The sequence below is a fragment of the Carettochelys insculpta genome, chromosome 16 (assembly GCF_033958435.1).
Source record: "Carettochelys insculpta isolate YL-2023 chromosome 16, ASM3395843v1, whole genome shotgun sequence".
Taxonomy (NCBI): Eukaryota; Metazoa; Chordata; order Testudines; family Carettochelyidae; genus Carettochelys; species Carettochelys insculpta.
In genome coordinates this window covers 31,679,050-31,705,757 of record NC_134152.1, presented here as the reverse complement: position 1 = coordinate 31,705,757, position 26,708 = coordinate 31,679,050, and the positions used below count along the sequence as shown (strand labels likewise).

Sequence of the window (26,708 nt, the reverse complement as noted above, 5' to 3'; positions counted from 1 at the left end):
CTTATTATTACTTGGGTGATGGCAGCAAATTCTATCCCCAAAATCTAAGGTTTTTAGGATTTTTGGGGGGGAAGTTTATACCAAAACCTGGTAAATAAGGGTTTGGAGGTACTTTCGCTGGCCCCCACTTCTGCATTTATTTTGCTAGAGTGGGGAAGAAGCCATGACATGGTGGCAGTGGTGTTGTTTAATTAATGGAGACAAAACAGTATTCTCCTGTCCACTCAGCCACTCCACTGCTAGTCCCGTAGCTTAGATAAAAGCTGTCTGTAGTAGAAAGCAAAATATGGTCCCTCTTCTGAAAACCACAAACACAGTAATACTCAGGAGTTCCTTTTCTATGCAAAGATGAAGTGCAGGGTTCAAACAAGATATCAATTGGCAAAAAAGCCATTCAAAAATCTCTTGTTCAACTCAGTTGATCTCGTAATGTCAAAAAAGAAAGTGTTGAAAACTGGTTAAAGCAGTCTCCAAACCACACAGTGCTCCTCCTGAGGTTTGTCTCTGGGATTTAGTTATCAGAGTGAAGCCTGTCTATTAGGTATTTGGTGTTAAAAATCATCTGTATATAATGCAGGACATTTGAGGTTATTTTTGAAAACTTAAGTGTCATTTGACACTTCCAGTTCAAATGGAATTTTTCCAAATTCTGCTCAAGGATCATTTGTCGCTCCTTTGCATTAGTCCATGGTACAGGGGAAAGAAAATAGGAGCCAGTTTATAGAAGTGTGTTAACTCTCTTAAAATTCATTACATAATCCCCTTCCCCCAAAACTGGCTTACAGCTCTGAAAACATATTCCATGGCTTCAGATAAGCAGTAATGTTATTTGGCTGTTACTGCACTTATTTTGGGGCACAAACGTATGAAACCATGTATATTGCTTTTAACTTTTCCTCTTAACACTTGTTTTTCTAGTTACTGGAGCCTCAGAACCGACATAGACTGCCAATTGCTCTTAAATTCTCCTGTTTTATCTGGGGATGCTGGAAGTAAGGGTGTTGGCAGAGGGGTGCAGCAGCATCCTCTGGCTTGAAGTAGTTTCCATCTAGGGATACGATATTTGACCTTTCAGAAAAAGAGAATACCCCGAGAAGTGTATTTGTTTCAGTATCTATCAACTCATGGGCTACATCTACACTAGCACACTACATCAAAGTAGCCCATTTCGAAGTAAGAACATCAAAATAGGCTACTGTGACGTGTAACGTCTACACGTCCTCCAGGGCTGGTGCCATCGATGTTCAACATGGAAGTAGTGATGGAGGACGTCGAAAGGAGCCACCCCGGAAGAAAATGTGGAGCGTCCACACACACATGCTCCCCATCAAAATAAGGGGCCAGCAAAGCCCCAAGGCACTCCCTTAAAGGGCCCCTCCCAGACACACTCGGCCTGCACAGCACAAGATCCACAGAGCCGACAACTGCTTGCAGACCCTGTGCACGCAGCATGGACCCTCAGCAGCAGCAGCAGCAGCCAGAAACCCTGGGCTAAGGGCTGCTGCATGCAGTGACCACAGAGCCCCGCAGGGGCTGGACAGAGTGTCTCTCAACCCCTCAGCTGACGGCCGCCATGGCGGACCCTGCTATTTCGAAGTAGCAGGACGCGGATCGTCTATACACGCCCTACTTAGACATTCAACGTCAAAGTAGGGTGCTATTCCCATCTTTGGATGGGAATAGCGATTTCGATGTCTCGCCGCCTAATGTCGATTTCAACGTTGAAGTAGCACACGGCACGTGTAGATGCAATGCGTGCTATTTCGATGTGCTGGCTACTTTGAAGTAGCAGGCTAGTGTGGACACACCCATGTTGTATTAATGTGTCATATATAACACATTAATACAATATGAGTTGGTAGATCAGAGGTCAGTAAACCCTAGCACATATGCCAAAATTGGCACGCAAGCCAATTTTCATTGGCATGTGAAGTGGGAGCTCAGCCCTGCCCCTCTTCCTCCATGCAGCCAGGAGCTTGCTCAAAGCCATGCTGCCTGTGGATTAACAAAAGACCAGCTAACCAAGCACCTCTGTTAAAGCTCTGCATCTTAATGTATTTATCAATGAAACTGTTGTAAGTAGGACTATTAGTGACTTTGAAAAATATCACCAGCACGTGGACCATACATAGAGGTCAAAAGGTTTTCAGCACTCTTGTCTTGGAAGGGTTACTAACTCCCGTTGTAGCTACTAGTAAAGATACATTCCCTTTCAAGGGTGTGTGTGTGTTTTTTTAAATATAGTAGACCTATTTCCATCATATACAGGGTTCAGGGTTTTGTTCAGTGACTTTCAATACCCACACCCCCCATTACCAAAATTGTTCCAACACCACTGGTTCAAATATACACTACACTCAGATTCTCTATTTTATACATAACACAGTGATACCATCTGAATACAAGACGAGAGTCTGCTCCAATGAAGGATTCATCATCCAAAACATATACTGAATCAGCATCCAGCCTCCATGGAGATTTGAAGATGTGGATTTGTTTGGATAATTATATATCCCCACAGCAGCCGTAGCATCATTTCCACACTCTGTAATGCCACCATTGCCACACTTCTCCCTCACTAGCTGCTGAGTTCCCCTACCCAGAGTAACCTCTGGGGGCTGGGTGGGCGAGGCTAGCGTGCATCTCCACTGGCTGTGATTCAGGGTGACCAGGGGCAGACACAGGGCCTACTCCACCTCTCAAATCATTGCCATTTTTCTCCCTTCCTACCCCGGGCCCCATCTGGGGAGGCACCACTGCCCCATTGCTGGCTCCGTGGCTTTACATCCCTCACCTGGGGAGGGCCCCAAGGCCAGTGGCTGCCTGTGCCTTGCAGCAGCAGAAGAAGCTGGAGTTGGGCAGAAAGGCCTAGGCAGAGGCTGCCCAGCTGCCAAGAGACGCCCCCCCCCCCCCCCGCCCTTGTAACACTGGCCCAGCCCCGTCCCGGGCGTAGGTAATATACGGGCACAGGTAGCGCCCCCTCCCGCCCCGCACTCGGGAGCTTTGGGACCCAGCCAGGCTTGTCTCGGGGCGGAACCCCATGCAGGGGCTGACGCTTCCCAGACGGAAGGTAGGTACGTCCGGAGCGGCTGGTCCCATCCTTTAACCGCCCGCTCCGGGCCCAATGGCGGCAATACCCGCTCCTGGTGACGTAACGGAGTGAGGAGCTCGTTCATTGGTCGGCCGAAGGCTCCCGGCCACTTCCGGCGGAGGGGCCAGGGTGACCGGGGTAGCCAGGTTGGGTGGGAAGTGGAGTGCCGCCCCCGCAGGGCAAGGTGAGGTCGTGGGGCCAGATGAGGCTCTGTGTAGGAACCGAGTTGCGTCAAGGCCACGGTAAGGACGGAAGGGCGGGCAGCGGGGGCGGGGCGGCTCTGGAGGGAAACCGGAGGACCGGTGTGTTGGGAAATGGAGGTGGCCACTGGCCAGTCTTATTGGTGTTTCTTCTCAGAGTGGGATTCAGGGGACCGACTTGTTCTGTCACCACACGTAACGTGAGAAAGGCTAATTCTGCAAGGTACTTGACTCTCCCATAGGAGTAAGTGGGGTGACCAGTTCCTTAGTTACAGGAGATGCTTATCTGGATATATCCCTTTCTCATAGAGCTGGAAGGGACCATGACAGGTCATCGAGTCCAGTCCCCTGCCCTCGCAGCAGGACTAATCACCATCCCTGACAGGTATTGGAGGGGTAGCCATGTTAGTCTGGATCTGTAACAGCAACGAAGGGTCCTGTGGCACCTTATAGACTAACAGAAAAGTTTTGAGCATAAGATGAAGTGAGTCTGTGCTCATGAAAGCCCATGCTCAAAACTTTTCTGTTAGTCTATAAGGTGCCACACGACCCTTCGTTGCTGTAACACATCCCTGACAGGTTATTATTATTTTTAAATCTATTTGCCCTAGAGCCCCCTCAAGGATTGAGCTCACAACCCTGGGTTTAGCAGGCTAATGCACAAACCACCGAGCTATCTACCCTTAAGAGAGTCAGTTTGCTATTAATAAATAAAAGGAAGTCCTGTGGCACCTTGCAGAATAGCAGATTTTTTTTAGTATAGGCTTTCATGGGCAAAGACCCACTTTGTCAGATGCAACTGATGAAGTGGGCCTTTGCCCACTAAAGCTTATGCTCCAATAAAATCTGTTAGTCTGTAAAATGCCATAGGATTTCTTCTTGTTTCTGCAGCTACAGACTAGCATGGCTACTGATATAATAGATGGTGGTTAAGAAAGTATAGTATTGGACAATGGAATAAGGAACATTTTCACCTACAAGTTGCCAAATCAAATCCATCCCAAATCAGTAGTTGCAGCCAAAAGTCGTTGCTGTCTGATGTCTGTTCAGTAGCTGATATGAACTAAAGTTGCATCTCAAGCTAGATCTACACTGGAAACTTATGCTGCTATAGAAATCTCAGTTTGAGAGAGTGGCTGATTGCATTATTTTTTTTTTTTTTTACATTTGTGTGCTGGCAGAATTTTTAGTTTAAATGCCATTATGCCGACACAAAAATGTGTTTGCTGGTACAGTTTATTTCACTTGGGGAACAAAACTAAGCTAAGAGTGCAGTAAAACTAAAGACAGACTGCAGTAAAAACACTTGTCAGTGAAAGCTGTGTCTCTGTTAGTACAGTTTGCTAGTAAAGCTATACTGGAAAACCTTTTCTACTACAGGCCGAGTCTTTGTGTATGACCTAGTGGATACCTGTTGACATCAGAAAATCACAGTTGGCACCTTTGTTGGTAGTTTCTGTTCATACCCTCTTTGCTGAATGAGTTTTACAAACTGAACTACCAATCATTGTGGTCCATAGAGGACAGGAAGGCAGGTAAGACAGTTGTAAGGAGGGAAGGAAATTGCCTCACTGCTGTCCGTGCTATTTCTTAGTCTGTGAATAAAGATAAGTCCAGGGTCTTACGCCAATACCTTTCACTGTTATTACATCTGCTATTTGTAACTTAATGAAACCAGGAGGAGGGTGAAATTGGACATAGTTTAATTTCCTGAAAATATTTCAGATGGTGTTTTGTCTGACAATTTTTAGTAAGATAGTCTTCTTGATTTTTGAATCTCTTCTCTTCTGTTTGTCAGTGTTTTAGCTTGTTCATTACCCCTTGCACCTTAGAAGACGGTTTAGAAAGTGAGATTTAGAAGCAAAGTTATATGATCAAGTGAAGGTGGTTTAATATTAGTGAGATTAAGAATATTTCCTGAACTCCCAATCCAGTGGTCATGGCAATGCTGAAAACATTCCTTTTTTGCCCCTCTCTGTCTCACATAGAGCTCACTGTACTGTATGATGATGACATGTCAAATCATATACAACACAGTGACGTTTCCATTGAAATACATGTTTGACTTGAGATACTGTTTGCAGTAATGTCTGCAAGATGGGAAGTTTGTTCAGATAAATGTGCAAAAACTCAAGCCTCAAACAAATACAACTTTGTTCTTTTAAAAATAAAAAGCCCAGCTCCAATGATTTATTATTACTTTCCACTGTGTTCCACTCTGTGCAGTAAAACTCATATCCAAGATCCTTACTCTTGAGGTTCTTAGAGCATCCAGGGCACTCTTTGTAAGAGAGCTGGCCAGCATGTTGTGGTTAAATTTCAACTGGTGTTATTGCATTCTTTCTCTTTAAATTCCCTCTGCATTTCAGTTGGATACAAAAGTCTTCAATTTCTGTCCTAAATTAATGTCTCATGTTGGTGAGTTTTGTTGAATGGTCACAAAATGCCACCTTAGAAGTTTTAATGATGGTGGATTGACTCTGAATAATTTTCACATTATTTTCGGTTAATCAGTTTTCTCTGGAATGCATCTGATGAAGTGGGTCTTTGCCACAAAAGCTTATGCTCCAAAATATCTGGTAGTCTGTAAGGTGCCACAGGACTTCTTTTTGCTCTCGAAGATACAGATGAACACAGCTATCTCTCTGATACTGGTGTTAGATATGTGCAAACTACTGTTTTTCAATAAGTTATTTAACTTGCTTATATGTGTAGGAGTGCATGGCTGTCACTCCCCATCAGTCTTGAAAGGAGGCTTTGCCTCCTCACTCTCAGGTCCTTAGCAAAGCAAGAATTAGCAGTTTCTAAGGCCGTGGTCCTGTAGGCAGGGTCTGAGAACCAAACAGTCTACGGACTCCAATCCTAAACAGTCTGGTGTCTGCCACAGCCAGGACAAATACAGGCCTCTTGGCCTAAGGTGGAAGACTGCCACCCCAGGGGTGAAATCAGTAACAAGCAGTAGGAGGACACAGGCCTACTCTGCTCCACTTGGTGCCATCCCTGGCCCCAAACTGTGGAGGTGATTTCCATCGTTGAGTTAATGGAGATCCAACCAAAAAACACACTGACCTGGATTCAGGCAACATAATAGCCAGACTATCACCTGGTATCTCAGAGCTACTTCCTCAGCTTCCCTTGTAGTATACACGTTGTCTGGGGTTGTCCTTTGTCTCCCCAGGGTACTCTAACTGCAATCCTGATAGCTCAATGTAAGGTTCTCCGCGCTATTAGGCTCAGTCCTCAGCAGGAGACATCTGAGCTGCAGGTCCTGTTTTTCATACTTCATGTCCTTTTCATACTTCTTGTCCTGCCCATTTGTGTCTGGTGGGGTAGGGATGGGTGTGATGGAGAGTGTAGGAGTGGGCTGGGGTGGGGTATCTGGGTGGGAGGTGAGGTGCAGCAGTGGGCTGCGGGCAACAGTGGGGAGGTTCAGGAGTCGGTTGGAAGTGAGGAGATCTGCACAGGAGGGGGAGGCAGGAGCAGGGTGGGCATGGGAGGTCTGGGTGGGAGGGAGAGAAGGTACAGCAACAGGCTGAGGGCGGAGGTCTGGGCAGGAGGGGTTGCAGGAGCGGGGTGTGGGGAGTATACTTTCATGTGCTGCTGCTGCCCCTCCTAGTTGGGGGAATGGTGACACCGAGAGAAGCTTCCTGGAGAGGATTTTCTCCCCTGCTAACAGGCACCATCTCACTGTTGATTGACCAGAATTCTGGCCAGTCAGAGTGGTGGGGGAAACTTCTCTCCAGGCAGCGCTATGCTGCTTTTCCCCCGGTGGAGGGGAGTGGAGGAGCAACAGCAGTGGAGCCTGGAATGGTGGTGGGCATGAAGCCCAAAGTCACTTCCTCCCCCACTAGGCAAAGCCTATGGGATGGATCCGCCCCGCCCCCAGCTTGTCTGACTCTGGCCTGCAAGGCTTGGGGCTCCACACCCTCTACCCACCACAGGCTGGATTCTGGGGAGAGGAGCCCTGAGCCTCAGGGGCCAGATCTGGACAAGCTGGGGTCTGGATCAAGTCTGTGGGCTGGGGGTTCCCCAACCCTGCACTACAAGACACATTTAATCACTTCACTGTTAAATGTCTCGTTAAAATCAGATTGGGAATCAAGGCTCATTCTTTAATTTGCAGAGAACTCTCATATGGTCACATGGAAGTTCTGAGTTTGTAACCAACTAAAATTGCTCTTCAGTTTTTGAGAGATCATTCTAACAGTCTACTAGGCGATGTTTCCACCTATTTCTTTAGTCTTATTTAGCTGTGATTTTAATTCCTCTCCAAAATGGTTAGTTCAATAGATTATTATGAAACATAAAAGCTCTTGGTCAAGCACTTAAGACACTGGGATTTCACCAGAATGGAGAGAGAAGAGGGTTTTGTTTTTGACATGTAGTGTGATTAAATTTCAGGGTCTCTACTCCCACAGGAGACCTGAACTGTGTATGAAACATACTCCCTCTACTTTGCAGAGATTTCAGTCCTTCCTTGGCCCTGCAAAGTACATCAGATTAATTATTCTTCCTGGTAGCTGTTCAGTTCAGCTGTGTCAGTACCAACTTTAAGAAATTCAGTTGCTCTTTCTCCATAGATATTTGTTTGTTTTAATCCCCTAATTCCTCTCTGCATCTGTATAAGCAGGGGACCTAATTGACCCTCACATCTCCAAGGTCACAGACAGTGTTCCTGAGGTCTGTTGCTCGAGGCTGTTCTTGGCCATTCCTGCCAGTGATGGAGTGAGTGGCTGCTTGGCCCTCCGCCAATTCCCAATTTAGATCTGTCTGCCCCATTTCAACAGCCCAGAGGGAGACACTATCACAGGGAGCCATGACTGGCAAGGGAGCTCTTTTCAAAGGTAGGAGACTGTACTTTCTTCAGACCAAAGACAGGCATTACCACAGCATGCAGCTGCACTTCATCCAGCACAGTCACTCTCCTGCATTGGGGCTCTTCTCTCTTTTTGTTTTATTTATTCATTCCTTTGCTTTCGAAAAATACCCTCATCATTGCTACTATTTCTCATGTAAAGGACAATATAATTCTGGGTGACTAAACAGTTCTTCACTATATAACTGTCTAGAGTTTGCAGTTTCTCATGGAGCCACTTGCTACTTTAACCTGTCTCTGCTGCTTTGGTGCTTTCCTGTACTTGTGAGCCAAGCCCGTCTGACTCCTTTTGACTTTTAAGGGCTTTTCATACCATTTGTTTGTTTTGCTTTGAGTAGGGGGGAAATTATTTGCATGTGTGGATGTGATCAGTGTTTTACTATTTAATTTTGTTGACAGGTTCCCAGTAGTTTATATTTGTTACAGTTTTTATTTGACCCTTTTTCTACGTCCTTTCCCCTCTCCTGTAATTCGTGTGTTCTGTGCTTTTGGAAGTGGGGAGAGGAGGAATTTGAGGAGCTGGGAATTGTGATCAGTGATTTATGTCCATTATGAGCTTGGAGTTCCCGCTTCTCCAGATAATTTGGTGTCATCTGACACCTTCCTTTTAGCTGGCAGGAAAAGATAGTGTTTTCCTACTTTTGGATATGACTTGCTACGTCTTGGAATGGAGATGGTGGGATCTTGAATTTTAAAGCTGGGAACCTGGGGGATGCCCATTGCATCTTAAATTAACCAACAGGGTTGATACATGGGCTGCCTCCTCAGATCTCTTCCTGAGATTCTTTTAGCTACTCTGAAATTTTATCAGGCTTTAGGCCTTCTGACCTTCTTCCCCCAACATTATGAGTATTACAGCTTGACATTTTGTGGCTGTGGATAAAGTCCTTGTTGATTCCTGGCCTGCATTCCTTCTGCAGCTCACAACTAGCCTTTCCTTCCAGCAAATAAACCTAAAAACACCTGAGCAGGTCATATTCTGATACCCTGCTGTGTCAGCAAAGATGCTGTATTCTGTGAAAATGATAGTAACCTGCTTAAGAAATGAGAGCACACCCTGAACTGAATCCTGTGGTTTCTCTGGATGTTCATCTGAGCCCGGGTCTGCCTCCACATTATCAGTCAATGTCCATCTGTATCTAAACTCTCGCAGCAGGTCATTGTTCTGAGGCTGGAAACAACAAATAAGGGCTAAATTTGTCTCCTATTAGAAGGGAATTCTGTTGACTTTAGTAGGAGCTAAAGTTGGATCCAAGGTGAGAGGTATTCTTGCCTTTCATGAACTGCTGAAATCCTTTCCCATCAGGCAGTTAACTCCTACTAGCTGTCAGTTAAACTACTTCTATACACCCCCTTGAGGGTCTAAGCAGGGTCCTTCTGATACTCCACAGGATATGCTATTAACTGGAAAGCAAGGTAGGATAGGGTTTTCTATTCAAGTTGTGACTAGTCAGTGAAACATTCCCTGGAGTTTCCAACCCTACAGGGCCAGGAGAGTAGCTATTCTCTCCTCGAATCACTCCAAAGATGTCCTGAATGGTGGGCCATCGGCCAGGCATTACTGTCCGTATTTTCCTAAGTAATTTTCTGGGCTTCTGGGCAATTATTTAAAGGTTTTAAATTCCACTGGTGCTGTTGATCCCTGGTGATGTTCTTGATTGAATGTAGGACCTTTGCTCTCCTTATAGAAAAATAGACTGTAGAACGGCGAATGGAATACAGTAACCTGGTGCCATGTTTACTTTGGGCAAACTGTCTTCCAGCACCAAGAGAGCCACAGTGGACTAAGGTATTTTCTCTGTTGACCATGGAATCCGAGACGGTTGTTCCTCGGGCGCGGATGGTTGCAAGGTGGTTTGTAGTTTTTTACTTATCCATTTTCTGTTGGTGCTGTCTTTTGCTTTAAATGGATTCTTAAAAACCACAAGTGAAGGAAACAGCATTGCTGGGAGCCACGCATATGCAAGCCACGTGACCGAGGAATGGAGATACTTGCTGATGCCCTTGTTTTTTTTTTTCCATCCTCTTGTCTGGTTAATCCTTTCAGTGTCTGTCACTGCTGCAACTCTTATCCATAGTGAAGCTTTCCAAACTGCTGGACTATTCCAGCACTGCCAGTGAGATGTACTTAGTTCACACTGGAGCAAAAAAGGGTTTGAAGTGTGTTTGTGAACATAAACAGAAGTCTATGGCATGACGTGTTGGCATTGCAGTTCCCTATGTACTGTTGCAGTGACATCCATATTAAGCTGTTCAGTTATACAAGTTACAATAATGAGTAAGGTCCATTTATCTGTAAATTGATCCTGAAATTGGAGCAGGTCTTAGAGATATAGCTCTGAGGTATGTTAGCAAATCTTTCCTTTGCTTACAACTCTTCGAGATAATGTTGTCCCTGGTTTCTGTCTTGAGGTTTCAAGGCTGGAATAAATTGCATAGGGTGATTGTAGAATCTCCATCATTGAAGATATTTAAGAATAGGTTAGATAAATATCCAACAGGGATGATATAGATGGTGGTTGGTCCTGCCATGAGGGCAGGGAACTGGACTTGATGACTTCTTGAGGTCCCTTCCAGTTATAGTATTCTATAAATCTGTGAGTTGGGACTTTCTTTTTCCTGGGACTGTTATTTATAGAGTTCTATTCCAATTCCATCCTCTGAGTCCCATGGCTGGCAAGCCTTCCTAGTCAGGTAAGTATCTTTGATCATTGGCATCCCCCCTAGTTCATCAGTTCCTTCTTCCATCCTTTCCCCTCTCTCCGTTTGTGGGAGGAGAGTTACCCCACGACTAGAACATTAGACTGGAAGTTGTAAAATCAGTCCTGCTGATTGTGCAGCTAGTTCACTCTTGAGGTGGTGATTAGGTCATTTTTCTGGTTTCCTCATGTGCAATATGGAAATTATAGAAAGAGGGAAATAAAAATCATTAGGGATATACAAAGGCATCCAGATTGGGAAATTAAAAAGCCACAACTACCTGGTTTATAGAGATGAATAAAAAGTGATATGTGAGGAAAGGTATGGCATTCAATCCTGGGCACCACATGTCAAGAAGGATGTGGAGAAATTGGAGAAGGTCCACGGAAGGGCAACCAAAATGATTAAAGGTCTAGAGAACATGACCTCTGAGGCACAATTGAAAGAATTAGGTTTATTTAGTTTGGAAAAGAGAAGACTGAGAGGGAACATGGTAATAGATCTCAAGTATCTAAAAGGCTGTTATTAGGAGGAGGGAAAATATTCTCCTTCATCTCTGAGAGTAGGACAAGAAGCAATGGGCTTAAATTAGGGATGTTAATGGTTAACCAGTAAGATTCACCCTAAACGGATGAGGTTTACTGCTGATGATTAACTGGTGGCTGCTGCTTCAGCCTTATGTTGGGCCTGCTGTGGGCAGGGGGCACTCTAGCCTGGCTGGAGCAGCCTCGTCCATAGCAGCTCCAGGTGCAGCGTGGGCAGGGGCACTTCAGCTCAGCCAGAGCAGCTCTCATCTGCAGCAGGTGCATACATGGAGTGCGGCAGGCTGGGGCTCCCCAGCGCAGCCAAAGCAGCCCTGGTCCAGTGCACTGTAGGCAGGGACACCCCGTCTGTCTGGACGGGAGTGGTACCCCCAGTCGCTGTCCCCGCCATTTAATCAGTTAACGAGTTAAACTGAACACTTAACCAGTTAACTAATTAAACAGGATTTTACATCCCTAGCTTAAATTGCAGCGAGGGAGCTTTAGGTTGGACATCAGGAAAACATTCCTAACGTTTCAGGGTTGTGAAGCACTGGAATAAATTTCCTAAGGAGATTGTGGAATCTCCATCCTTAGAGATATTCAAGAACAGGCTACATAAACGTCGGTCAATGATGATCTAGATGGTGCTTGGTCTTGCCATTATTGCAGGGGACTGGACTCGATGACCACTCAGGGTCCCTTCCAGTTCTAGTGTTCTGTGAGTCTTCGGAAAAAGTTTGGTGTACAGAAAAGGTGTGTCGGACTCATGTAACCCCTTTCAGAATGGGAAAACAAGGGGATGTTCAATGGAATTAAAAAGCAATTATTTTTTTGGTCAGTAAACCAAATGACTGATCCCTCGAACAACCTGGTGAAGTAGTAATTCTAATCAGCATGAACTTGGTCTCTGCACAGGAATGATCCCTATCCTGGAGTACAATTTGGTTACAAAAGTTGATTAAAAGGTATTACATCCCCACTGTACGTATAGGGAAATGAAAGCAAGGAGGTTAAGGACCAGACTTTAGAATAGCTCTGCTCCTTTCTGGGCACGTTCAATGAAGTGACGAGGTCCAAGTGAAAACAGATTAGATGCCTAAATGGGAGCTGAATATCGAGCCTGCAATAATGTGTTCCAAATAAAGGATCAGTGCCAGGGCTCTTGCCTCACAGTTTCACACTCAGATTCTGGACTGTGGCCTCCTCTTGCTCTCTATGGGTAGGTCGGTATATTAAAAAAAAATCCATGGCTGGCCTATGCCAGCTGACTTGGGCTCATGGGGCTTGGGCTGTGGGGCTGTTGCATTGCTGTACAGACCAGTATTTCTCAAATGTGAATGCATGAGGCCATCAGGGGCTTTTCTTGCCACAACAATGTTCTGGGCACTGATTGGGGGAGCGTGGAGAGCAAAGCAGCAGCCCCTCCCGTGGTGCCACCAGGAGTGGTTGCACCTGACCCAGTTCTAGAGAGACAAAAGCTGGAGGAGCTGGCAGGCCTTCTCTGGGGCAATGGAGTCAGGTTTCAGCCCTGGGGTGACAGATGACAAGCCACAGAGCTTCAGGCTCCATTCCCTATACCGTGACAGGCCCTGTCCACATCCCATTATCTCTGACCACCACTGCTTTTCCCAGTGTCCCTTTGCCCCTGGCCCCACTGACTCCATATCCATCTCCCCATCCAGGTAACCCCCCCCCCCAAAAAAAAAAAACAAAAAAAAAACCACATGCAAAGTGCCTCATTTGTATTTCTGTTCTGTTTAGGTCTAGTAAAGCAGTAGTTCTCTACCAGGGGATCTTCTGGCGGGTATATCAACTCATCGAGGCACCTGTGTAGTTTTACATAAAAGTAGGGTAAAGTCTGTACAAACTAAAATTTTTAGACAATGAGAAAGTCAGCACTTTCTCAAGAAGTGCACTGTGACATTTGTATTTTTGAGTCTGATTTTTGTAGGCAAGTAGTTTTAGTGAGATGAAACTTGGGGTACACAGGATGTATCAGACCCTTGAAAGGGGCACAGTAGTCCGGAAGGGTTGAAAACTGCTGCAGTGAAGAGCAGAGACCATTGTATATTCTTTTTATTATTGAATCCTAAAAAAAGCTACACACATAAGTTACAATGATTTGGACATGTTTGCATATTTATTTTTTCCTCCAGTCAATTAAATATTTTAGAAAATCTTGCAGAGTAGCCAGCAGCTCAGGTACCCTTCCATCCCACAAGGTGGATTGGCTTATATTCACCTGAAATAACTTATAGGCATTTGTCTATTATGGTCAGCATTGTGCTATTGTGGAGATAGATGCAATAGAAAAATCAAAGATGTTTTTACAGCACCAGAGATGTGCAGACACTTCCCAGCCCTAGGGAGCATTTGGTTCAACTGTGGAATGCACAAGAAAATAAATGCAGAAAGTGAACAAAAACATAAAATACAGAGGGGACTGTTGCAAATGGAATCTGTCAGCTTAACTTTGTAATATAGTACCTTAAGATGTCCGAAACTAAGCTGTTGATGTTGAAATTGGCATTTATTTGTTTAAAACAGGCATTTACGTGATACTACCAACTTTGTGCACAATTTGAGCATTTCCCTGAATGTGTCTGCACGAAAACTGGGTGTTGTGTGCTGGAGAGGGCTGGGGTGGTTGGCAAAGAGTGGGTGTGTCAGCTTCTTTCTTTGGTTAATGTCCTAAAGGGTCACCAACAGGTTTCAGGCTCCTCCTAGCTTTTCTGTGAAATGCTTGTTTGTTTTAATTTTGTGGCTTTAGGAAGAACATTCCTAAAGGGAAGCTCATGGATCTCACTTTCACAGCCATTATCCCACTGCTTCTCGGCAGCCTGGGGATCTTCGCCCTCTTCAGGCTGCTGCAGCGAATCAGGATGCGAGCCTATCTCCAGGATGCAGTGGTGGTGATCACTGGAGCTACCTCTGGCCTCGGGAAAGGTGGGTTTCCAAGTACACTGAGAAGTGGAGAGAGAACAGGAGCATGAGGTGCAGAGGGGTGTGAGGGAAGAATTGTTTGTTCAGAGCTACTCCCTTGTGAACATGGTACAGCATGGAGCAGAACGTTTCTGTGCCTTTGCATCTTGGAGAGGCAACAGGAGTAGCTGCACAACCGAACCAGTCACAGCCACCCAAAAGACGCACTTCTGTGTAGACCAATACACCGCCGCTTATTAGAAAGGTCTTTACTGGTTGTGTATGTACATTTAGAGCTCTTGCAGGTGCTGACATATTTTAAAATCAGATCTCAAATTTCAGGCCCACAGGCCACCCCGGCTTGAGAAATTGCATAATCCAGCCTGGGAGAGAGGCTGTCTCTTACCATTCCCCAAGCTCCACCCCTTCCTGCCGTCATCCCATCCTCTCACACCCCTCCATGGCACCCCATCCTCCTCTTTAGGGACAACTGGGTGGGGAAGGGGTTGGTATGGGAGCAGCAGTTGGGGATATTCCCACACTCCCCATCATGGAGGATAGAGGGTGGGAAGATGGCAGGAAGGGGCAGGGCTTGGGGAATGGTAATGGACAGCCCCCCAGGTTACCAGGACTCTTCAATCGGATTGTGCAATTGTTCCTGCCAGGGATGACCTGCAAATTTGAAAGCCCTACTTTCAAAGCTGCCAGTGTCTCTGGGTGGAAGGTGGGTGACCCTTGGTAAGTTAGACGTGTATATTAGTTGGATAAGATTTGTCTTCTCTGAAATGCTGCTGTTCTGAATACTTTGCTTTATGAAGGCTAGCAGGTCCCTGGTTAGCTTTGCCACTGTCACTGAGAGAACAGGACTGCACGTCGGAACTAAAGTCAACCCTGCTGGAAAGATTACAAAGAATTGCCAGAGAAACTGCAGCTTAAATCCCTGGTCTATAGGGAGAGTGTTCTATGATTCCATAGACGCCCGAGACCTAAGCGGGGTGACCTCATGGGGGCTGTGAAATCTTACGGGTGCAGTTACATCAAGCACTGTGGCACAGACCATTTCTAAAAGACCTTCTGGGGCTGGTGGTCTGGATTTATCCCCTGACTATAGACCTTACTATACCTGTTGTCCCTAGCTTTAAAACATACATCTGGGGAACATAAGATGACAGTAACATCAGACTGAAGAGTGACCACAACACACCAACTAACTGCCTAACTGATGTCAAATGGGACAAAACATCAAAGGCGAGATTTCTCTTGGAAGGCTTTGATTGATGTCCGTTGTGAAAAGGACCAGAGCCTTCTCTGGCTAAAGTGGCTGGCTGCTTAGCCTCCTTTCTCCTCCCCTGCAGTGTTTCTAAAAGACAGAGCTTCTTTCTTACTCCAAGGCCTTTCTGTTCACTCTCGTGCCTCTGAGTCAGCCTGGCTTTCCAGACAAAAGATGAAAAAATAAGACTACTTGAACAATAAAAAAAGCTTTTCTCTTAGAAATTGTGGCATAAAGAAAATGCGTCGTGCTGGAGATTTAAGTCTCTTGGCATGTTTGTGAGAGGATTTGGTTACAGGATTAATATGGCCATCTCTAACCCATGCTGTTGGACTTTTTCATGCATGTGTCCAGCTATAAACCAGATACAAAATCTGTTCTTGCAGTAACACATCTGCTCTTCTTTTATCCCCTTCTTCCAAAGAATGTGCAAAAGCTTTCCACGCAGCTGGTTCCAGGCTGGTGCTCTGTGGCAGAAATGGTGAGAGACTGCAAGAACTGGTGCAAGAGCTCTCTGCCAAGGCCAGTCACTCAAAAAATGTAAGTGTAAGGGGAGAAAGGCCTGGTGCTCGTATAGCTGTTCCTGCCATTACAGGATATGCAGAGTTTCTTGTTGGCTGTTGAATGAGCAAATTGCAATCCTGCAATTATCAGCAGATTTTGCTGCGTGTATGGGAGCATCATCTAGTGAGGTGTCCTGTCTTGCAGAAAATATACATGAGTCACCCATCTTAAAAGAGATCCATGACTTGACTTAAACCAAGTTCAGGCATGCATGGCGTAGACCTGTTTGCCTGGCAGAGTAACTTAACTGACTTTAATTTAATTTTTGATCTCTACGTATAAAATTGGTTGGATAAAAGGATCATATGTTGCCACCTGAAGGTTCATAGTAGTGCAAGTATGATCCCAGGATAACAGAATGGGCTGGGACTCTTTGACCATATCCGACTTGTGTTAATCTTTTGTTATATAAAATAGGAAAGCGAGAGGGATTCCAGGAAACTGCACTTGCACACTCTCTGCCTGACAGCTGGTGTTCGGGCAGGCCAAAGTGCAGTGCACTCCAGCTATTCCATACGGGTTTATTGGCCTAGAGAAGGCTGTTACAAGTTAGCACAACTTAGAGCAGCAGAGGTGACTTAAAGCTGCCCTTTAATCCTCTCCCTCACCTGTTCCTTCACTGAGTGCAAAAATACAGCAAAGGGTCTCACTTCTGTGTTGCTTTACCTCCCTATAGCTTATCAACACACACCTCCCTCACTCCCCAAACAAAGCAGGATACATTTGAGGGGGTGTGTGTATGGTGTCCCCAGGCTTTCTGACACCTACTTCCCTAACTCTAAGCAACATGAGCATCTAAGCATCTAACTCTAAGCATCTGCTGTGCTCTTTGTCCAGATAATAGTGCTATTTCAGTTTCTTCATTAAATAGCTCTTTGTCTTTACTACTTCCACTCTTCACATCACCACAAAGCCTTCCCTAACGTTAAGGGAGATTCAAGTTTGTAAAGTCTTGCCTGTTTACTGTGGGTCCAATCCCCAGTAGCTTAAGGATGGGACTGCTTGGAGGATGTGGGTAGCGAAGAGTGGACTTTTCCCAACAGCCTTCCATAGGACAAGGTATTGTAAAAATAAATCTCCACATCACTTCATTACCTTGTTACTTCCAGTGATGGGAAAATCAAGAGGTGGCCCAGTGAGGACTGCACAATTCTAAGATGTAGCCAGTGTCACCCACCCTCTATACTAGTAATACTTAGGCCTCAGTGTTTCAGAATCAACATTACCCAAAAGAGTTGCAATAGTGGGAGTTTGTTGTTTCATTTACCAAGCCTCAGTCTCAGTTGTTGTGTATTGGGTTGTCGTGGTGATAGATCTGTTTATTGTCATAGTAACAATTAGATCATTAGGGGGTTAGCCCAACCAGCTGTGATTGGTTGTAGCTTGTAGCATGGGATGGAATAAAGGGAAAAAGCAGCTCTCTGTGTTCAAGCAATTTTTTCCTAAACTTAGCGATGCCCAATAATATAACATCCGTGTTATTGCTCAATGCCATGGAAATGTGATCTGAGGTTGACATGGCCCCAGCATGCGGTTCTTCACATTTGAGCACAAGGCCTTGTGGCTCAGGATGGAACATTTGCATGCAGGGATATGTAATCTCTTTAGTCCATACCAAAGGAAATGGCCGTTTGCTGTGTTGATGATTGTGGGCTCCTTGCAAGTAGCCACTGTAGCATCTGAAGGGACAAAGATTGGGTGCTCCTGCCTTTTCAGCTTTAAAGGTACATTATTCTTCTTTGCAATTGCTACCTGAGAAATGGGACTGAATAGCCAGAAGGGTCAGGAGCCCAGAAGCAGCCTTTTGCTAACACATAGTTTGTTCACAGATGCACAAACCTCACACTATGATCTTTGACCTCTCTGACACTAAAATGGTCATAAGTGCTGCTGAAGAGATCCTGAAGAGTGTGGGTCACGTGGACATACTGATCAACAATGCAGGGATCAGTTACCGCGGCACAATATTGGACACAGGGATGGATGTGGACAAGAAAGTGATGGAAACCAACTACTTTGGTCCTATAGCATTTACAAAAGGTACATGCCACTTAACCCTTCCTCATGCATTCAAGCTGGGCTGTTGCTTAGGTCTTTAGTCTGGGACTGGCCCTTGTTCTTGCCCCTCTAGCTGTCTTAATTGCTTTCTGCTTTACACTGCCACCCCATTCTTAGTTCTGTTCAGATATTTCAAAAAAGACCTTCTGAACTTTCTTTGTTCTCTCAAGTCTGAGGCCCTTGCACTAGAAGAGTTTCTTCCATAATGGTTGCATCCCCATATCATTTGTGTATCCCTGGTGGACAGCCCTATTTTATTTAGTTTGGTTAGGAAACTTTTCTATGTAGACAGCAAAACTGGGATTCATCTGGGAAGCTGTTACCTCACGTAAGTTTAGAAATATTGAAACCAAGAGCAAAAGCCCCATTTAGCACTTTGGAGAGGAGTTGCCTTCTGCCAAGCCATGGAGGATTAAAGAGAGAGTCCTTTCTAACGTATCTTTCTGTACACAGAGGTGACTTGCCTCTCCTCCCCAGTAATGTCCTTGTTTCTGGCTGGTGCATACTGCCCCTTTTGCTGTTGATTGTAAGCCCTCCAGTCTCACCTAGTGTTGTCCAAAGTTTAGATGGGTCAGCAAGGCTTGTCTCCTGTAAACTTAGTTGCTTTGGCTTACCCTTGACCTTATGCCGGTGGGGCGTGTGTGTATTGTGGTAGTGCTTGGTGACCAAAATCAGGGCCCACTGCTTTCGATCTGCACGCATATTTGGTAAGGGCTATCTATCTTACTCTTCAAACCTCCCCTGATTCGAGTTTAGTAGATGTTTCACAAGATGCATTATTCTCCCGTCTTTCCATTGTACAATCCCAGAGAATGCAGCTTAAACTACAAAGCCTGGTTTGCTACACTAGCTGAAGCTGCAGTTAGTGTTCAGGTGACAATCATGATTCACCCAAACCTTTTGACTCCAAAGAGATCAGTATCTGAGTCATTGAGCGTGTAGAATAGTGCATGGTGGAGGTTGCCTGTACTATTTCCATCTCAAGTGCAGCTGGAAGATTTGGGGTGGGGAAGAGAAGAACCAGTAGAGGATAGACCTTCTTGACATTGCTTAATATGGAGGCTATAGAGTTGCTGTTTCAAGTCTTGCTGGCAATTCAGGATCTTCCAGCATGTGACTACAGTAAATGAGGGGCTTTCATTTTAACGTGAACATCTTGTGAGTCAGTGTCTCCTTCCTCTGCTCCTAAATTGGATCACCAGATCTTAGCTGACCCCTTCTTTCATAGCAGCACTGTTCTTATGAACACTGTGAGTAGCAGTAACAGCAGTTATTATTCTTCTGAATGACTCTCCTCTCTCTCTACTTTAGCACTTCTCCCCTCCATGATCAAAAGACGACAAGGCCACATTGTGGTGATCAGCAGCGTTCAAGGCAAAATAAGCATTCCCTTCAGATCAGCATGTAAGTAGCTCTGTACAGCATAGGAAATAAGAGTCCAGTCTACTCCTCCCATCTGCAGAGCAGGCACTATGCATGGAATGCAGTGAGCTCTGCAATGTTCTCAATGCAATCTCCACCCTTTGACACAGTGGTCAGAAGTGTTCAGGGGAGGGGAGCCTTGATCACAAGTCTTAATCTACATAACACTGAAGCTGTTCTCTAAAATCCTCATAGGAGGGCAGGTGAGGGTCTCCTTTCGTACCATGAAAACTTCATGGCCTCTTTCAATGCTAATGCACGGGAACCCCTGTAAACTTCAGTTACTGGGATTTAGCTCCATAATTTTGTTGCCATTTAGCCATGCTCTTTTCCTAGTTGCTAGGTGACAGTTCTGCATGGGTGTAAGGATCCTGGGAACACAGAAGCATGTGTTTCTTAAACTACAGTAAATTGTACACTGCCTTACCCAAAATGCATATACAGATATGGTCTTTGACAGGAGGAGCCTGCAGTCAAATTTGGACAAATAAGGGTAATAGTTCAGACTCAAGAGAAGAGCCATCCGTGAAAATATTAGCATAGGAAACCTCAAAGAAATGGGTATTTGAAAGGAGAGGAGAATGTTTGGTCCATGGGAAATTGGAGACCATTTCAAGCATAGAACATGGGATGGAAAGAAGGTACAAATCAGAGAGAAAAGGGAACAGAGAATAAAGAGGAATGCACACACTGGTTGTAAGATGGAATGAATGGAATTGTAGAGTCTAGTATGGAAGGAGCTTGTTTCATAGCAAAGGAGAGGGGAAACCAATGAACAGTTTCAAGATGGTGTTGTGACTTGGTCAGAGCAGCAGAAGAGGAAGACGATAATGGTGATGTTTTGGACAGATTAGATTGGGGAAGAAAAAGATGAGATGTGGGAGCTGAAGTAGCTGATTTGTCTGATCCAGGTGTGGACCCTGGCTCTAGAAGCTGGGGTGGTGAAGGGTTTATAGATTTTTAGATACCATGTAAGAGCAACAGGCCATGAGAGCCTGAATATGGGCTGAAGTAGGGGAGAAAAGATTCCAATTATCTAGTCTTGCGGATTTCTTGATGGAGGAGGATTAGGGTGTTCCTATTGGACTAGGAAGAGAGACTTTGGGCAGTGACTTAATTTCAGGTAGAAGAGATGCATGGAAAAGAGGTGAACAAACCCTGCCCTGGGTTGCATGACTTGTCTCTGCTCCCACCTTGCTGTGTGACTAGGTTTTTAAAGAAGCTATTCCCTGAACCTGTTCTACGCCTTTTCCAAGCAGGCCCTGCTGTTGGGAATTATATTTCTGTTCTATCTCAACTCTGTATTTCCTCAGTTGCTCTTCCGTGCAGAACTCATCTCTTAACAAAAGAGGCAACATTGATTGTTCCAGGGCCTTCTGCCCATGCCTGATATTAAGCCCTGTATCCTGGCCAGCTTCCAAGGAGGGTAATTACATTTTGCTTTTTGAAAATCCCTGACTTTCACTGAGCGTGGCTGTTCCTCACTTCTTATATAAAGCAACACAGTATTGCAGTGTGCTGCAAAAGGGTGACCAGTGGGTTACAGGTGAAAAAATAATTAGCCTAACCCCTGTCCCTTTTCCCTCTGACTGCATGCCCAAGTTGTGTTTTGCAGACGCTGCCTCCAAGCATGCCACCCAAGCCTTTTTTGACTGCCTGCGAGCAGAGATGGAACAGTATGAAATTGATGTGACTGTTGTGAGCCCTGGCTATATTCAGACAAATCTTTCTGTCAATGCTGTAACTGCGGATGGATCTCGCTATGGAGGTGAGGATTGACCTGTGCTCAGTAAATAAGTGAGCTTATTTCCTGTAACAAACTACTCTCAATGTTCTGGCACCCCAGCAATTGGTCAGATCTCCATCTTGCAAGATTGCATTAGCAGGCCTCTACCAAAGAGTTGTATTGGCTTCAGGAATTTGGGGAATGGGGTTTGCCTCCAGAAAAGGCTTTGGATGTTGGCTGTAAGGCTGGGGGGATGGTCTCCAAGGAGTAGCATAAAAGCTGAGATGGTTTGCAAAGCAGAAATTGCTATTTTGGGATTATAAAGACCTCAAGGGCTTTATATGGGACATATGAGCTGGCATTTTTAAGAAACCAATTCTGATACTCCACACCAGTTTGAAACAAGGTTAATTGATAGTGTTTCTTATAGAGTTGCTGTAGCCATATTGGTCCCAGGACATGGGAGAGGCAAGGTAATTTTTATTGGACCACCTTCTGCAGATTAAAAAAATATTACCTTATCCACACCTTGTATCTCTGTTTCTTCCTGGGATACAAAGAATGTACAACAAAGCGGAGAGGGAAGAAGGGAAATGAGCTCAGATTTGTGTTCAAAGCTTTGGGGACTGTGGAAATTCTCTCTCCCTTGCTTCAGCCAGCCATTCACCTGGCATTTATGCAGTTAAATGGCAGCAAGTGAAACATTGGCACCTCCCTCCATAACTGAATTAAAATGCTTAATAGTGCCTCTGGAGGACTATGCTGAGCATTGGCCTGGGGATCTGGGTGGAGCCTGTCTACAGATGCAAGCTCAGCTATCACTCCAAACTTGGGCTCCCAACAAAACCACCTGAAATTGGTTTAAAAGTAGTAATTTCCCAGACAACAAAACACTATCTGAGCTCAGCTTTGCTGGGGCACTAACCCATCAGAATGGAGTGCTTACCTGCTGCTGTCCATCCTGATTTCACCTTTGCTCTTTTTATAGTGATGGACAAGAACACCAGTGAAGGCAGAACAGCTACACAGGTGGCACAGGTGGTTCTCAATGCAGTGGGGCAGAAGAAGAAAGAGGTGATCGTTGCTGGCTTACTGCCCTCCCTGGCTGTTTACCTGCGAACTTTGTCCCCTAGACTCTTCTTCACCTTTATGGCATCTAGAGCAAGAAAGGAGAGGAAAGCAAAGGACTCTTAATCAGAGCTCAGCTCCCCCAGGCATTGCCTGGGGAAAGGAAGCAAACTCTGGCATTGTCACTTCAAGAAACAAACGTACAAGGTTGCACTTTACCATTGTGGGCAGAGTTGAAAGTTTCTTGCAGATCCCAGGTTCACGTGCCAGAAAACAGAGCCGCAGGCTCACCAAAAGATAGCTCCCCTCTGCTACAGGTGAACTTGCTAAAGTGGCAGGGGAGGATACCTGCACAGAACCATTCCAACTCTTTACTCCCTCTGTAGAGAGTAGGAACCAGTGCTGGCTAAAGCCAAGCCCAGGCAGAGCAATGTTAACTTTCCCCACTCCATGCTCCCAGTGAACTGCAGTCCTCAGGCCAGAGATCTCCATAGCTGAGGCTACACCTCTAATCCAGAAGGTACCCCATGAGTCAGAAGGGTCCCCTAGTCCTTCGTACACAGCATCACTCAATTTAAGTCAAAATTAATTGTTCTGTGCTGCTTTTTAAACAATGCCCAGGGCTGTGTTAAGAATCACACCCTGGAAATCTGTATCAGGTGGCTCACAAGTGACAAGTGAAGCCCTAGCCTCAGATCAGCTTTTGTATTAACCTTTTCCTAAAGTATCTCTGGAAAGACGAGACTGTCAGTGCAGCATTTGGTTCTGGAGCACATTGGTGCAGGGCATTGTTCTGCTGTGCATCTAGAGTAAGGTGCTGGCTGTGATCTGCTCAAAGGGGTGCAGTGCAAACCTGTAGGTGCAGCTAATGGGGTGATAGCCCCATGGTTTTAGTGATTTAAAGCCATTAATTTTGACCTGGGGCCTAGCACCATCAAATGCAGAGTGGAGGCAGTATCCTGCTCACTGACTTCAGCAGTGAGGCTCCAGCGGGAGGACACTATCTATTGTTCTTCTACTTTTACTGTGTCTAAGAGTGTCTCCCACACCGACAGAGTAGAACTTTCCTGCCTTTTCAAACACTGGTTATCACTGTGACTGTTAAAATCTGTATGCCACTGTGGGGTGAGTGGTGGTCAATTTTTCATTTGTTTGATAGGGCAGCAAGCAGGGAAGTTGGCCCCCTTTGCTTTGCTTTTTTTTTTTTTTTTGAAACAAGCAAACACACTGATAGCAGAAACCAAGTAAATCCACCCATCTAGTCCACTGTTGGCCCATGTCCTCTACTTCTCCTGTCTCCATTTCTGCACACTTTACCATTTTTGCCTGTATGTGCACCTCAAATGAAGGAAATAAAAGTTGTATGCTTATCGCTACAGGGTTGGAAGTGAAGTGTTCTGTGCCACAGCAAACTTCAGACAAGGACAGTGAAGCTAATGTGGGGCCATTCCTATTCAGTGCTATCACAGGGGAGTCAAGATGAGATTTAGTACTAGACATCTTAGTCTCAGCCTGTCTTGTAGAGTAGCCACCTCCAGCCTCTGTTCAGGCAAGAGCAAGTTTATAAAGTTGAAGGATTTCCCCTCAGTCATGCTCCAGGCTTTCATCTTAGAGCACTGCACTGCTTCTACTCTGGGGTGAGCTCTGCCCTTGAAAGCCTTACAGCAGCATTGGGCAATGTAGGCTAGCAAGTGGACAGCACAAGCATCCTTCCTTATTCCCACTCTAGTAACCAAGACAGTTGTCTTCAGGCTCAGGTAGTTTTGCTAACTGCTTGAATTTGTGGGGTGTCTGTAGAACCTTAGCAGTGCTTTGACTGGCTGCAGAGGGAGCACAGTTTTGTGCATTTAGCATGTTTCTCACTTCACCTTCCCTTGTTTTGTACATGTCACTTTAGTAGTACTGGTACAAAAAAAACTGATGGAGATAAGCAGAATCTGGCAACCCTGTATGTGAGCCATGATAAAATGTCTCATGGAGCACACACAACCCTGATGGGCTGCAGGTTGTCCACCACAGCATTACATTGATGAGCTGTTAGTGTAGGATAAACATTACAACTCCTGGGCTGGCTGGCTATCACAGATGTCTTGTGCCGAATCTCAGGGGCTGATGTTACAGCTAATGGAAGCATTCTGGGGCACTAAAGCTGAGGGTTCTCCCAGCTCAGACTTAAATCTGAGGCATTATACTTAACTGTTTTTTCTGGTGGAAGGGCAGCTTCCCTGCTACCAAGCAGAACTTGTTTCGTTTGCTAGCTTCAGTTGTCATACCTACCAATGGTCCCGCTAATCTTTTCCATCCATGTGCAGAATAATTTTTTGGTGTTTGAGGTATGTGCACCACCCCTAGAAATACAAAACCTTGTGGGCATTCTGCTAATCAGCCGGGCAGCCTTTGAATTGCTCCTGGGTGGCTGTACAAACACCCAGCTGATAGGGAACACTGCTTCCTACAGTTGAAGTGTTTTATCTAGTTCTAGTTTTAACTGTCATTTAACTTACCTGGCTCCTTGAACTGTTAGTGGACTACAGCAGTGCTTACTAACCTTTCCCACCTCCACCATCCTCAGCCCTAGTAGTAGCACCAACCAACCAAGAAGAGTAATCTGTCAAATTACCATGCTCCAGGATCATCACACAGCTAGGTATGGTGGCCCATCACACAAGGCAGGTGGGAAGGTTCTCTGATGATGAAATAGATCTAGCACCATACAATGAGGTAAATGTATTTACAGAAATCTCTCTGTAGCAGCCAGCTGGGATTCTGCATCTTATTTGTAAAACCTTTTCCTTTCTGTCATAAAGTTTGTTGATATTGAAAGTACCTGTATGGCAGTTGCGCACCCACCTGCGGGCATCGAGGCCAGGCAGCTGTAAGGGCTGAAATGTTTATCTTGGGGGTTGCCCTGTAGGGATCCTAATCGCTGCCAGAGGAGAAACACACACACACAAGGTTTACAAGCTTTACACAAAGGCTAGTGTGTAGATCTTGTAAAGCAGGGCTGGTGCAGAGCTTTGCTGGGATGTATTCTAGGAGATGGCTACCTGCACAACTCATTCCATGGTGCAGGTCATGGAATGTGCTCTGCATTTGTTTTTATCTTCTGGCTTCCCTTGGCTGAATCCCTTACATCCCTTCACCCTTAACTGAATGGATCTGAAACAGGGGTGGGGAGCAGGGGAAGAGAACATGAACCAACTGAGGCCAGGTCTACACTAGGAGGTGAAAATCAGTTTGAGATACACAAATCCAGCTATGGGACTTGCATAACTGGAGTTGATTTATCTAAAATGATTTTTGCTGCAGTCTATGCAGCTGGAGGTTGACAAGAGAAACTGTCAACTTCCCTTACTCCGCATGACTGTCAGGAGTACCACAGTCAGCAGTAGTGCCATGACAGTTCAATTTAGTCGTTCCCCCAGGCGCACTAAATCGAACCCCAGAAGATCAACTGCCAGTGAGTCAATCTTCCTCTAAGTGTAGACATACCCTCACTTATCCTAAGGCTCAGGTTCTGCAGTGTCTCCTAGTGTTGATAATCCCATTACAGGGTAGATCAGAACAGACTGTCTCAGGCACACACCACTGCTCCTTTCACTCAGTGGCTTTCACATGGTACAAAATTCCCTGCCAGCCAGGGGACAGTGCTGCATTTTTGTCCAAATCGTTCTCAGGTTATGAAATGCTAGTGGGAATTCTGGGCTGTTTCTCCCTACACATTCCATTGTGCAGCATTTTGTCTTCCCCACACCTGCCCCTTCCATAGCAAGAGCTTAAATCTAAAGTCTGCTTCTGCTTAGGGAGAACTTAGTACAGGAAGAATCAATTTTTAGCACCCCATGGGGAATCTCTGCATTCACCTGAGCTGGATCCTGCCTTCATTCCTGCACACTTCTCTTGTGATTAAAGAGCAATCTCCATGTTGCTGGCTTTCCTTGTCACTGACCTTCTCTGCAATACAGAGGTCAAGTGAGGTTTTTCCATAGGTCCTCCTGTCTTGGCTGCACTGACAGCTTTCAGTTACTGCAAAAAAAATGGAAGAGTTTCTCACTGTAGCAAGTAGATCCAATTGCCTGGTCACATTTCAGCTTGTAATAAAAAAAAAGTACCCTTTGACCTATTTTATTAATCATTAAACATCAGCTGATACAGATGCACATAGCAAGAATCTAGTAGGGTTTAGTTCCTGGGCAAGGGAAGGAACAACACTAAGGCAATGGCCACACTAGCCCCTCCTTTTTGGAGGGACTATAATAATGTGGCACTTCAGCAGATGTTAATGAG

General features: G+C 45.4%; 2 protein-coding genes across 5 annotated transcripts in view; one reads left to right on the top strand and one right to left on the bottom strand.

Annotated features, from left to right (window-relative positions):
- The first annotated feature begins 3,136 nt into the window (after nucleotides 1–3,136).
- Nucleotides 3,137–23,797, top strand: DHRS7B (dehydrogenase/reductase 7B). Of its 3 annotated transcripts, none has more exons than XM_075011192.1 (7): nucleotides 3,137–3,333; nucleotides 14,162–14,337; nucleotides 16,008–16,123; nucleotides 17,977–18,187; nucleotides 19,517–19,609; nucleotides 21,243–21,395; nucleotides 22,342–23,797. In XM_075011192.1, the coding sequence occupies exons 2-7, from the start codon at nucleotides 14,187–14,189 to the stop codon at nucleotides 22,545–22,547; spliced, it is 930 nt and encodes a 309-aa protein (XP_074867293.1). In that variant the 5' UTR covers nucleotides 3,137–3,333; nucleotides 14,162–14,186; the 3' UTR covers nucleotides 22,548–23,797. The 3 variants fall into 3 exon arrangements, with proteins under 3 accessions (XP_074867293.1, XP_074867295.1, XP_074867294.1); XM_075011194.1 differs by lacking the exon at nucleotides 3,137–3,333 and adding an exon at nucleotides 8,117–8,135; XM_075011193.1 differs by lacking the exon at nucleotides 3,137–3,333 and adding an exon at nucleotides 9,856–9,956.
- The window catches only part of TMEM11 (transmembrane protein 11), a 17,122-nt gene continuing 14,025 nt past the window's right edge, over nucleotides 23,612–26,708 (bottom strand). For both annotated transcript variants that reach the window (XM_075011195.1, XM_075011197.1), the window contains one exon: nucleotides 23,612–26,447. The gene's annotated coding sequence lies outside the window, so the exon portion shown is untranslated. The remainder of the gene's footprint in view (nucleotides 26,448–26,708) is intronic.